Below are 13,915 nucleotides of genomic sequence, written 5' to 3' on the forward strand. Positions count from 1 at the left end.
GGGGTGGGGCAATGGGGTCTGGAGCCTTTTAGCACTTTGGCTGTAATCAGACTGGAGCCAGGCGGTAGGCGGGCTCACAGCCATCCTGGGCGGGTGGCCCAGGTTCTGTGTGAGGCCAGTGGGTGTGCTGCTGGGATTCTGGGTGGTCACTGACCAGCCTAACCCCAAGGGAGAGAGGTTCCCACTTTGCCCCAGCCACCCTCTCCCAATCTGCCTGTATCAAATAGTCTAAACATTGAACTCTCTTTCTCTCCCCACCACCTGCTCTGGGCCCTAGAACATTCTGGAAGCGAGATTTTCTTGCAATGGTCACAAATCTGCAGAGCCCATACAATCTGCCTCCCTCATTTCACTCTGCCTCTTGCTCTCCCCATGTCCTCTCTCTGTCTCTCTAGGTCCTTCTCTGTCTGGCTCACATTACGGTCATGCTGTGTCCATTCCCACCCTTCTGTGTTCGTCTCTCGGTCTGTCTTCCTTTTCTGTCTGCGTCTGTGTCTGCCAGCCTTTCGTCCTCTGTCTGAACCTCTCTCCGTCTTTCCCTCTCTTGATCAATCTATATGACTGTCTCTCGTCATTCTTTCACTCTCCATGTCTTTTCTGACTCTCTGTGTGTACGGGTCTGTGTTCCCTCTCTATTTTTCTCCCCTGTGTCTCTGTTTCTCTTTGTCTCTGTTCCTTTCTCCTGCTCTCGGTCCCACACTTGCCGGGCAGGCCCTGCGACAGAGTGCAGGGTGTGTGCACTGGACTGAAAGAAATCAGAAAACGGGAGTTTTCGCCTCCACTCAGCCACGCGCAACTTCCATGCCTCTGAAGGTCACTTTTGCACTCCTGGCCTCAGTTTCCTCACTGGCGAAACAAGGAGGGTGGAACGTCTAGTTCCCTCTGTGGGGGCCATTTCTGTCTTTATCTGTCTCGTTTCTTGTAGCACAGCCCACCCGATTCTCCAGGGCCTCTGCTTTTCTCTCCCGAAGATTTGACCCCGGAGCCAGGACTCCACATCCTTCGGACCCCAGTGGGAAGGAGTCTTTGATACTGTCAGCCAGCAGGCCCCAAAAGGAGGACTCCTCACTCCTTCACCTCCTTAAACATCAGGGTAGACAAGGTCCCTTTCTGGGGCCATGTCTGGCATACAAACCAGATTAGCTCATCTCTCTAATCCTCTTTGTGCTGGGGCCTCTGCCAGGCAGGGACACCCACAGCGCAGAGTGAGGGTGTGTGTGTGTGTGTGTGTGTGTGTGTGTGTGTGTGTGTGTGTGTGTGTGTGTGTGTGTGAGTGTGTGTGCAGATCCTCGGAGAAGGCCAGACCAAGGTTCTCCTCTCTCTGGTATCCGCTCCTGCCTGAAAAGCCCAAATCAGCGGCCTTCARCTGTATAAGAAACCTCATCAGGCTTGAGCCAAATTAGGGTTCTCAGAATCCCAGCCTGCCCCACCCCCGCCCAATCTCCGTTTCTACAGCATCTCTAGGGCTGGAGAAATCATTCCCAGAACCCACCCCTTCTCCATACATAACCACTGGCATATGTGCGAATATTAGTCTGTAGTCTAGGAAAAGGGTGCTTCCATCCCTTCTTGGAAAGCCTGGAAAGCCTGGAGTGTGACTCAGGGCACAGGGGACATGGGGGGCAGGGGCGGGGGGGGGGGAGGGAGTAGGCCGTCCCCCGGCTTCACACTCCGAGTTGGAGGCCTCCAGCCCCCTCTGAAGTTTCATTTGGAGAGGTCTTTCTTGGCTGATAAGATCAAAGCATTCCCTCAGCCAAATCATTACCTTACTTTCGAGGCAATTATAGAACTTATTGTATCAATTAGCCGGGTCTCCAGCTGCAGCCGGTTATCTCCGTCTCGCCGGTGCTCGCAAAAGAAAGGGTCGGCCGGCCCAGCCAGGCGGGCCGGAGACTCAGGGGCGGGAGCCGGGCCGGGCCGGGGAGCTGTCCGGCTGCTTTCAGCAGAGACGGGCCGGGGGGAGGGCCCGGGGGCGGGCCCGGGGGCGCCCTTCCGAGGACTGCAGAACCCCGCGGCTCCTCGCGCGCCCCGCCCCTGCCGCGGGAGCGCTCCCGTCAGCGGCCCTGTGTGGCCCGGGAGGGCGAGCCGGCTGAGCCCGGGGAGACAGCGAGACCGTCAGGCCAGGCCGGGCCCGGGCTCCGTGGAGGAAAGCGCCGAGCCGGCCAAGACGTGCGTCCCTTCCCCACTCGCCGGCGCGTGACTCAGTCTGTGGGCCGCGCGCCCCGCAGTGGCCTTTCCTGGAAAGGCATGGCAGGGTGAGCTTCGCCTGCTTGGGGACTGGGTGCGTGGCACGGAGAAGTGGGTGTCCCCATGGGTGCGGGAGTGCGGCTTCCTTTGTTCCTACCCTGTCTGCAGCCCCTTCCTGCAGAACCACGCCCGCACGGGGTGTTTGGGGTCAAGCGGCAGGTCCCTTAGAGCTCCAGTGCTCAAACTTTTTGGTTTCAGATCGCCTTTACACTACAACTTATCAAGGATCCCGAAGACCTTTTAGTTATGAGCGTGTTAGCTATCCATATTAAAAATTACAAGGAGGGGCGCCTGTTTGGCTCAGTCGGTTAAGCATCTGCCTTCGGCTCAGGTGATGATCTCAGGGTCCCACAGCTGGCTTCCTGCTCCGAGGCTCCCTGCTCAGCGGAGTGTCCGCTTGCCCCTCTCCCTCTGCCCCCTCCCCCCACCCCACCCCGCTTGTGTGCTCCCCCTCCGCCCCGTCTCAGATAAACAAATAAAATCTTAAAAAAAATTACAAAATGGCCAAAGCTGGACAATTGGAACAACGAAATAGTTTTGGATTGTAATCCAAAGTATAAATAAATATGCATGAATCTGTACTGATATGAATAAATGAGTAAATAAATACAAGGTGAGGGGAGACGAATCTCCCACGCAGAATTCCAAATAACTTCTGCAGCTACTCCTTAAGTGTGGGCTCCAGGTTGTGACTTCCTTACAAGAGTACAGAACAGAAAAGGGGAGGGTGGGGGGAGGAGTCACTTAGGTGTTCAAAGTCAGCATCAACGGTGATAACTCATGTTGATGATAGGCACCCTGGGTGAGAAGGACACTTTACCTCTGTGGTTTTCCTCCCCATAACCCCTGTGTAATCATGAGATTGATTCACACCTGTTGAATTATCCTTGCAACCCAGGGATAAACCCTACTTGACCGTGATATATGATCCTTTTTTTTAAAAGGTTTTATTTATTTATCTGAGAGCAAGAGAGCACGAGCAGGGGGGCAGGGGGCAGGGGCAGAGGGCGAAGGACAACTAGCATATTTTTATTTTATCTTACTTAAAAATTTTTTTAATATATTTTATTTATTTGAAAGAACGAGGGAGTGCATGAGCGGCGGGATGGGGTGGAGGGCAGAGGAGAAGGAGAGGCAGACTCCCTGCTGAGTCGGGAGCCCGATGCGGGGCTCGATTCCAGGACCCCAAGATCATGACCTGAGCCGAAGGCAGACACTTAGCTGACTGAGCCACCCAGGCGCCCCCCCCCATAATCTGCCTTTTAATTGGTGTATTTAGACCATTGACATTTAAAGGGACTATTGATATAATTGGATTGATGTTTCACCATATTTGTTTCTGTATTCTATTTGTTGCCCTGGTTCTTTGTTCCTCTTTTTTGTCTTCTACTCTTTTTCTGCCTTTTGTGATTTTAACTGAAGATTTTATATGATTTCATTTTCTGTCCTTTCTTAGCATATCAATTGTACTTCTTTTTTAATGGCTGCCCTAGAGTTTGCAATATACATTTATAACAGATCCAGGTCCACTGGCAAATAACACTGTCTGACTTCACTGGTAGTATGAGTATCTTATAATTACAAAATAATCCTCATTCATCCCGCCTGTCCTTTGTATCATTGTGTCATTCATTTCACTTATATGTAAGCATACATAAGCATGTGTATATCCTTAAGCATACATACTCAAGTACATTATTGCTATTATTATTTTGAACAAACTGATCTCTTCAATCAATTAAGTATAAGAACAATAAATTTTTGTTTTTTTACTTTCAACTGTTTTTTTCCTGATACTTTTCCTTTTGTTATGTAGATGTGAATTTTTGACCCACATCATTTCCCTTCTCTAAAGAACTTCTTTTAATATTCTCTGCAAGGCAGGTCACCTGGCAACAAATTCAATTTTTGTTTTATCTGAAAAAGTCTTTATTGCTCCTTAATTTTTGAAGGATAATTTCACAGTGTATAGAATTCTATGTTGGTGGGGTTTTTTTCTCTCAACGCTTTAAATATTTTACTCTATTTTCTTCTTGCTGGCCTGGTTTCTGAAGAAAAGTCAGATGTAATCTTTATCTTTGCTCCTCTATCAGTGAGGTGGTTATTCCCTCTGGCTTCTCTCAAAATGTTTTCTGTATCACTGGTTTTCTGCAGTTGGAATATTATATGCCCAGGTGCTTACACTGCCCACCTATTATTGCATACTGTTTACTTTATCTGTTAGAGCCCTTAACATATTAATTGCAGTTGTTTTAAATTCTCTGCCAACATCTCTGCCATGCCCGAGTCTGTTTTTGATAAATCTTTGAATCTCTGTCTCTTCAAACTGTTCTAAGATTTATTTATTCATTTTAATAATTTGGGTTTTTAAATTTTTATTTATTTGAGAGAGAGAGAGGGAATGGGGGGAGGAGATGAGGGAGAGGGACAAGCAGACTCCACACTGAGTGCAGAGCCCAATGTGGGGCTTGATCCCACGACCCTGAGATCATGACCTGAGCAAAAACCAACTGACCCATCCAGGCACCCTCTATTTATTCATTAGAGAGAGAGTGAGAGAGAGAAAGAGTGCTTGTGCACTCGAGTTAGGGGTGGGGCACAGGGAGAGGGAGAGAATGTTCAAGCGGACTTCCTCCTGAGGGCAGAGCCCAACACAGGGCTTGATTCCATGACCCATGAGATCATGACCTGAGCCAAAATTAAGAGTTGGATACTTAACCAACTGAGCCACCCAGGCACCCCTGTTTTTTTACCCTTTTATTATGTTGTGATTTTTTTCTTAATAGCTGGACCTGAGGTAAAAGGAACGTCAGTAAATAAGCCTTTAGTGATGTTGTGGTGAGGTGCAGAAGCATTTGATGATCCTGTGATTAGGTTGCAGTCTTTTAATGAACATTTGCCTCTGGACTGTGAACTTCACCAGTGTTTCTCATAGTTTTCTTCCTCTGCTTAGGTGGGAAACGATAGAGTGGGCCGGAATGGGGTATTTCCTTTCTTCTACATGGGAGAGTAGAGTGGGCTAGAGTTGCATATTTTCTTTTCACCAGTTTGGTTAGGCTCTGGAAAAACACAAATAGTTTGGGCTCTGGTAAAATAGTTTCTCCCTAGGGAAGGCTTTGTTAAGATCAAAATGCTTTGGTGTATTTCAAAATGATTACTTGCTCATTCTCCCTGCTGGAAGCATGAGGGGATTCTTTTTTTTTTTTTTTTAAGATTTTAAAAATTTATTTATTTGAATGAGAGCGAAAGTGATCACAAAAGGAAAGGGATGACAGTGGGAGAGGAAGAAGCAGACTCACCGCTGAGCGGAGAGCCCAGTGCGGGGCCCGATCCCAAGACCCTGAGATCATAACCTGAGCTGAAGGCAGACACCTAACCGGCTGAGCCGACCAGGCGCCCCAACGGGATTCTTCTCTAATATTCACTCTGAGAATCAGGTCAAGCTCCTGAAGGTAAAATTCACAAAAGTGCAGGAGGGGGGGGGTTTCCCTGTCACTGGTTTCTCCTGGAGTTGTTAAGTCTCAGACTTGTCACACTGACAACCTCTAGCACTTTGTCAATTACAGTTTAAGCTTACCTACTTAGGTTTTCCTGGCACCGTTTCCTGCAGAGGTTTCTGCTCAAGTTGTGATTCTCCATTTTCACCTGTCTTCTCTTCTCCCAATTTCGGGAGCAGTGGTTTGCCCTGTGACCTCACTTCTCTGATGGATTTAAGAAAATATGTTGATTTTTCCATTTGTTCAACTTGTTAGGACAAGTTGAACAACTTCCAACCTTCTCATACGCCAGAGCAGGAACCAGAAGTCTTGAGTTTCTTTTTATATTGATTTATAAAAGTTTCTTTACATGTTACGGAAAACAAATCTTTGTCATATATGTTGCAAACTTTCCCCTATTCTTTTACTTTTTCTCTTAATTTTGTTTATCATGACTTGTCATAAAAATATGACGTTTATGGCTTCAAGATTATTATCTTACTTAGGAAGGTGTTCTCTGCTCCTACAATTATAAAACTAATCTCTTATTTTTTCCAGTGCTTTTATGTTCTTTCATTTAACTCTTTAGTAATTTGGAATTTGTTTATGGTATGTGGTGTGAGGTAGGAGTCTAACTTAATTTTTTGCCCCAAAATCTTCCCAACTCTTCACCCTCCTCACACTTTTCCCTTAGCCTGGAGTGTTCTTCCTGTGTTTACCTAATTAGCAGAATCTTTTTCGTCTTTTAAGGTCCTGCTCCATGTAGCCTTTCTTGACCAGCTCAAAATGTTTTGGCTGCTTCTGAAATTCTATCACATTTGTGATTTATTTGACTCATCGATTTGTTGCTTATAATTTGCTGCCTGACATTTTAACTACCACTTATATTTACTTTTTTTGAATGCCCTTTGTGTGTTAGGCACTCTACAAGCCAGCTAATACCACTCTTCAAGATCCTTTAGTCTGCTGGGAAGAAGAAACACAAGTGCAACTTCATACAAGTGCTGTGGTTGCTCAGCGTATGGAAGAGTGATTTCTAGGTTTAGTTAGTGGAGGGGTGTTGGCGATCAGGGAGGTCTTTCTGGAAGAGGTAGATTTTGACCTAGGCCTTCAGAGATGGGTAGGATTTGATATACAAAAATGGGGAAATGAGCATGTCAGGCATGGAGAATGCCAATATAGTCTTTTCTCCGTAAGTTCTTTGGGGCACTAGGGTGGCTCCGTTGGTTGGGCGTCTGACTTCAGCTCGGGTCACAATCTTGGGGTCCTGGGATTGAGCCCCACGTTGGGTTCCCCACTCAGTGGGAAGTCTGCTTCTCCCTCTCCCTCTGCTCCTCCTCCTGCTTATGCTCTCTCTCTCAAATAAATAAATAAAATCTTCAAAAAAGTATAAATTATTTGAGAATAAAGGAAATTCTTATTCTCATCTCTCTCTCTTCAATAGTCCCCGTCCTCAATCACACACGGCAGAGCAGCTTTGCTACAGGTTACCTTGAAAACTGAATCCCTTACCAGGCCTTCTCAGCATCTCCGTCAGAACGAACTGGGGAGGGCGCCTGGGTGGCTCAGTCGGTTAAGCGACTGCCTTCGGCTCAGGTCATGATCCTGGAGTCCCCGGATCGAGTCCCGCATCGGGCTCCCTGCTCGGCGGGGAGTCTGCTTCTCCCTCGGACCCTCTTCCCTCTCGTGCTCTCTATCTCTCATTCTCTCTCTCTCTCTCAAATAAATAAATAAAATCTTAAAAAAAAAAAGAATGAACTGGGGAGCGTTGGTGGTACAGTGGTGAGCATAGCTGCCTTCCAGAATGAACTGGGGATCCCAAGGCTGATCTTCTCTACCTGGATTCCCTTCTCTCCCAACCCCCCTGAGACCTCCCTCCAACAGTTACTCCCAGCTCCAGAGCTTCTTACTGTCTTTTGGACCTGAGGTGCACGGAGTTGGGTTGCTCCTCCTCCTCAGTTCTTAACACGCGACCACCACCAAACTTGTCTGTTCCTTTGTCCCCGTGTCCCATTCCCCACGCCTGTTCCCTTACCCTGTTTTATAGGCATCTGCTCTAATGTGACTGAAATATGCCCTCAGATATGTATGTATCCGTATGTGTTGTTTGTGTGTGCATTCCTTGTTTTTCATTTTTATAGATGGTAATGTGATACAGACCTTGTATGAGTCAGCTTTGCCGAAGTAACAAGTCTAAAATCTCAGTGGCTTGTGACAACACTTATTTCTTGCTCGCATTACACGTTAGTGCTCGTGGGTTGGAGGTTGAAGTTCTCGACCTCCATATTCTCACTTTAGGATCCAGGATCCAGCCTTTTGATGGACATGCTATTCTCTTGCAAAAGGAAACAGCAAAGGAATTAGCAGCAATTGTAATGCTTCTTAAAACTTCAGCTTGGACTTGGCCTTTGATCCCTCCAGTCATATCTAATCCTAAGCCCGGGATGAGGAGGTACACCTGTTGCGAACATTGTCACTGCAGGTTTCATCCGATAGGTGAGATGGATAATCCCGTTGCAGTGAAGAGAGTGAATTGCTGAGAACAATAATGTGACAATCTTAGGCCTCTTTCGTTTTTATTTTTTCCACGCTATTGTGTTAAAAAAGTATCTGTTCTTGTTGCTGTGTAGACATGTGTAGTTCACTGCTTCTAAGCATTGCATTGTATTCCATAATGAACATTTGTCATATTTTACTTATCCATTCTCCCAGTGATAAACATCTAAGTACGTTGAACCCAGGCTATCACAATGACTGCCTTCCCAAACGTCTTCATACATGACCTTTCAGTGTGCATATTTATCTAGGATTGCTGGGTTTCAGGATGCTTAATTTCACTGCTGCTGCATACTGGGGCTGCCATGACCCCCACTCTCCCAGTGGGGATGAGAATTCCCATTTTCTCTTGTTCTTGACAACAGGTCATCTTTTTCAACCTTTTGATATTACTTATTTTATAAAGTTGCATCTCATTTTAGTGGGGTTTTTTTTTTTTCCTTTTTAGAGGAGATTCCAAATGCTGTGTGGAGCCCAGTGCAGGGCTTGAACTCACGACCCTGAGATCAAGACTTGAGCTGAGATCAAGAGTTGGACACTTAACTGACTAAGCCCCCCAGGCGCCCCTTATTGTAGTTTAAACGTGCATATGTCTTATCAGTGAATTTGACTGTACATAATTGGGATTTCTTTTCTGTGAATTGCCCATTTGCCCATTTTTCTACTCAGCTTCCAGCCTTCTTACTGAGTTGCAGAAGTTTTTTGTATATTTTAATACCTCCATGACAATTTTAGATGTTGCATCTATCTCCTCTGAGGGCAACTGTCGGGAATCGTATCTATTGTGTTCTTTGTTGAACAGAAATCCTTAATTTTGATGTAGTCAGACCTATCCATTTTTACCTCATGGTTTTATACTTCTTGGGTTTTACTTGAGAAGTCTTCATTATCCAAGGATCACAAAAGAATTTTTTTTTACATTTTCTTCAGATAGCGTTATAGTTTAATGTTATACTTCAGTTTTTATTCCATCTAGATTGGATTTTATATATGGTTCAAGGTCTTTTATTTTTTCCATATAATGAGTCAACCTGTGTCTCTGTCCCTTAACCGGGTACTCCTGGTCTATAAGTAAACTCCAATTTTTTTAAACTTCTTCCTTAACCACTAAACTTCATGAGAACACAGTCTACACTCTCCATTAAGGAGAACTCCATTTTTTTCCATCTTCATTTTTTTAAAGATTATTTATTTATTTATTTGAGAGAGAGAGAATGAGAGATAGAGAGCACGAGAGGGAAGAGGGTCAGAGGGAGAAGCAGACTCCCCGCTGAGCAGGGAGCCCGATGCGGGACTCGATCGCGGGACTCCGGGATCATGACCTGAGCCGAAGGCAGTCGCTTAACCAACTGAGCCACCCAGGCGCCTCCATCTTAATTTTTGTAACTTCTATTTATTTCTTAATCTTCCATAGTCTGGTTTCAGTACCCAAAAGTATATTTGGAATTGTTGTCAGTATCGTCACAAAATGCCTCCTAATTGCTGGGTTTTGTGGCCCATTTTCATCCTGTATCCGCCTTAATTGACCTTTCCATAGTTTATTACTGAAAGCATACTTCTTCAAAAGCTTCTCCTTCTCTGCCTTGAGAGCCTTGAGACCTTGTTTCCACTTGGTTCCTCTCTCTCTCTTCCTCCTCCCCCCCCTCCTTTTTACCTGTCTTCTTTTGGGCAACATAATTATTTTGAGATTCATCCATGTTGTTGCATTTATTGATACTTCATTCTTTTTAATTGCTGAGAAGTATTTCATTTTATGGATATACCACAGTTTATCCATTCAAATGGATATTTATCCAAATATCCATTTGTTGATAGGTATTTGGGTAATTTGTAGTTTTTGGTCACTACACAAAACTGCTATGAACATTATTTTACAATCTCTGTATAGGCATATACTTTCACTTCTTTTGTGTAAATATGCTGGAGTGGGATGGCTGAATGGTATGATAGGCAGGTGTATGTTTAACTCTTAAAGAAACTACCAAACTATTTTCCAAAGTAGTTGTACTACTTATAGTCCTATGAGCAGTTCCAGTTGCCCTATATCCTTATCAACACTTAGTACGGAGAGTCACTTTAATTTTAGCCACTCTAAGAGGTGTGTAGTGTTCTCTCATTGTGGTTTTTCATTTGCATCTCCCTAATGGCTACTGATGTTGAGCAGTTTTTCACTTACTCATTTGCCTCTTGTGTATCTTCTTTTTTGAAGTATCTAGTCAAATATTTTCCACACTTTTTATTGGGTTGTTTGTTTTCCGGTTATTGGGTTTTGAGAATTCTTTATATATTTTGGATATAAGTCCTTTATTAGATATGTGCCTTGAAAACTCATTTTCTAGTCAATGACTTCTCTTTCCATTCTCTTAAAAAAGTCTTTCAAAGAGCAGAAGCTTTTTATTTTGATAAAGTCCAATTTATCAATTTGTTCTGTATGGATAGTGCTTTTGGCATCATATTAAGAAATCTTAGCCTAACCCAGGGTCACAAACACAATTGTCTTGTGTTTTCTTCTAGATGTTTTATGGTATTAGGTTTTACATGTAGGTGTTCAATATATCTTGAGCTAATTTTTGTATATGCTGTGAAGTATGGATCAAAGTTTGTTTTTTGCATACAGATGTCCAGCACCATTTGTTGAAAACACTATCCTTGCTTCACTGAATTGCTTTTACACCTTTGTAAAAAAAAAAAAAATCACCTGATTACATATTTGAGGATCTATTTCTAGACTCTCTATTTTGTTCCATTAATCTGTTTATTTTCATGCCAGTACCACACTCTCTTAATTACTGTGGCTTTATAAGAAGTCTCAAAACCAGATAGTGACATTTTCCAATTTTGCTCTTATTATTCAAAGTTGTTTTGACTATGTAAACCTCTTCACACTGAAAATAAAGTTAGAATTATCTACTTCTACAAAAAAGGCTGTTGAGATTTTGATTGGGATTGCATTGTGAATCTATTGAGCAATTTGGGGAGAATTAATGTCTTAGCAATATTGTCTTCCGGTCCATGAACACAGTACATCTTTCCATTTATTTAGGTCTTCTTCAGATTCTCTCAGCAATGTGTTGTAGTTCTCAGAGTACAAATCTTGCACATGTTTTGTTGAATTTATCCTTAAGTATTTTAAAATTTTATTGTAAGTGGTATTGCTTATTAATTTCTATTTCCATTTTTAGTATAAAATATATCTTCTGTTCTGCAACCTTGCTAAACTCACTTATTAGTTCTAGTATCATTTTCTTTTTTAAAACAATAGAATCCATTAGGGGTGCCTGGCTGGCTGAGTTGGTAGAACATGTGATTCTTGGTCTTAGGGTTGTTAGCTTGAGCCCCATGTTGGGTGTAGAGATAACTGAAAATTTTTAAGAAGTGAATGAAAAAAATAGAATCTATTAGATTTTATACTTAGAACACTAGGTTTGCAAATAAAGACAGTTTTACATCTCTCTTTCCAATCTGGATATCTTTTGTTCCTTTTTCTTGTTTTGCTGTTATGGCTAGTACTTCCAATATAATGTTCATAGAATATGGGTATTATTGCCTTATTCCTAATTTTAGGGAAAAACATTTAGTCTTTCATAATTAAATTTGATGTAAGCTGTAGGTTTCTCCCTTTCACTGTCAGGTTGAGGAAGTTCCTTTCTATTTCTGGTTTGATGAGTTTTTTATTTTAACTTGAAATGGATGTTGGATTTTGTCAAATGCTTTTCCTGAATCTATTTTTTTCACTCAGAAAATTCTGCATTTATTTTTTTCAAAACCAGACGCTGGGACATGATTATAAGTTACCAATGGCATTAGACATTGGATCCGATGGATAATTACAATAGGCACATTCCAAAATATTCTTTTCCCTGAGAGTAAACTTTATGAAAGTTACTCTTCCAGAAAACATACTCAGTAAGTGTGGTAATGTAGCAACAAACTTGGGCTTATAAGCCTTTGAGATTTTAAAGTAATCTTCATGATGTTGATCAGAAAATTCTTTCATTGTGGAATTCTCCACTACCCAGAATTGTATCACCTGGGAATATTGACCTGATCATGCAGTTTTCTTTTTGAATTGTTGCTATGGTGCATTACATTGATTGACTTTCAGATGTTAAACCAATTTTGCATTCCTGAGATAACCCCAGTTGGTCATTATATATTTTTATGTATTATTGGATTGAGTTTCTTAAAAATTTTTAACGATTTTTGCATCTTTGTTTATGAGGGCTGTTGGTTTGTAGCTTTCTTTTGTCATATTACTGCTTGGTCTTATAGAATTAGCTGGGGAGTGTTTCAACCTCTTCAATAGTCTGGAAGAGTTTTTGTAGAATTCTTTTTTTTTTTTTCTTTAAATGTTTGTAAGATTCACCAATAAAACCATGTGGGCTTAAGAGTTTTCCTTGGTGGGAAAGTTTTAAACTAAGAAGTCGATTTCTTTGATTTGTGCAGGGCTGTTCACATTACCTATTTCTTCTTGAGGGAGTTTTGCTAATTTGTGCATTTCAAGTAATTTGTCCATTTCATACAAGTTGTTGAATTTATTGGCATAAAATTGCTCATAATATTCCCTTATTATCCTTTTAACATCTGTGCATTCTGTAGTGATGGCACCTCTCCTTCCTTATATTTGCCACCTGAATGTTTTCTCTTTTAGTTCTGATCATTCTGGCTCTAGGTTTGCAATTTTACTGATCTTAAAGAGCCAACTTTGGGTCTCATTGATTTTTCTCTGTCGTTTTTGTTTTCCATTTTACCGATTTCTGCTGTGATTTTTATACTTTTCTTTTTTGTACTAACTTTTTCTGTTTTATTTTTAGAAGAATTTATTTTAGAGAGAGAGGGAGAGAGTGAGTCTGTGTGCGTGCGCACGCGCGTGAGCACGTGAGTTGGGGGAGGGGTGGGGTGGGGAGAAATCCTCAAGCAGACTCCCTGCTGAGCACGGAGCCTGCCACAGGCTTGATCATAGGACCCTGAGGTCATTACCTGAGCTGAATTCAAGAGTTGGAAGCTTAACCAAGTGAGCCACCCAGGCACCCCTGTTTTCTTAATTGACTGAATCCTTTCTTCTTTTTAAAATATAGACATTAGTGTTATAAATTTCCCTCTAAGTACTGTCTTATCTGTGTCCCACAGATATCAGTATGTTGTCTTTTCATTTTCTTTTGTATTAAAATATATATATATATATATTTTAATTTCTTCATTGACCCATGGGCTATTTAGGAGTGTGTTGTTTTTCAAATATCTGGGGATTGTCCAGAGACTTTTCTGCTGTTGATTTCTAATTTCATCCCATTGTAGTCAGTGAACCTGCTTTGTATGATTTAAATCCTCTTAATTTTATCCAGACACGTTAATGATCTATCAGGTAAATATTCTGTGTGTACTCAAAAATATTATGTATTCTACTGCATTTGGTTGGAGTATTCTAAAACAATTAACCCTATTTGTATCCTTATATTGAAAGTGGATTTTTTGTAGGCAGGTCTTGCTTTTTAATACAAACTGACAATCTCTGCCTTTTATTGGGTTGTTTAGACCATTTCATTTTAAGTGATTATTGAGATGGCTGGTTTTCAATCAACATTGCTATTTTTCTTTTTCTTTCTTTCTTTCTTTCTTTCTTTCTTTCTTTCTTT

At 42.3% G+C, this 13,915-nt stretch overlaps 1 protein-coding gene across 1 annotated transcript in view; it reads left to right on the top strand.

Annotated features, from left to right (window-relative positions):
* The first annotated feature begins 2,210 nt into the window (after positions 1-2,210).
* LOC141373344 (uncharacterized) overlaps positions 2,211-13,915 on the top strand; it is a 17,052-nt gene continuing 5,347 nt past the window's right edge. Inside the window, exon 1 of the mRNA XM_073895994.1 lies at positions 2,211-2,255. Coding sequence (XP_073752095.1) covers positions 2,248-2,255 — 8 coding nt within the window. The 5' untranslated portion in view covers positions 2,211-2,247. The remainder of the gene's footprint in view (positions 2,256-13,915) is intronic.

This window comes from Callorhinus ursinus, unplaced genomic scaffold (genome assembly GCF_003265705.2).
Source record: "Callorhinus ursinus isolate GAN/ISIS: 27379988/994484 unplaced genomic scaffold, GSC_fseal_2.0 scaffold9, whole genome shotgun sequence".
Classification (NCBI taxonomy): Eukaryota; Metazoa; Chordata; class Mammalia; order Carnivora; family Otariidae; genus Callorhinus; species Callorhinus ursinus.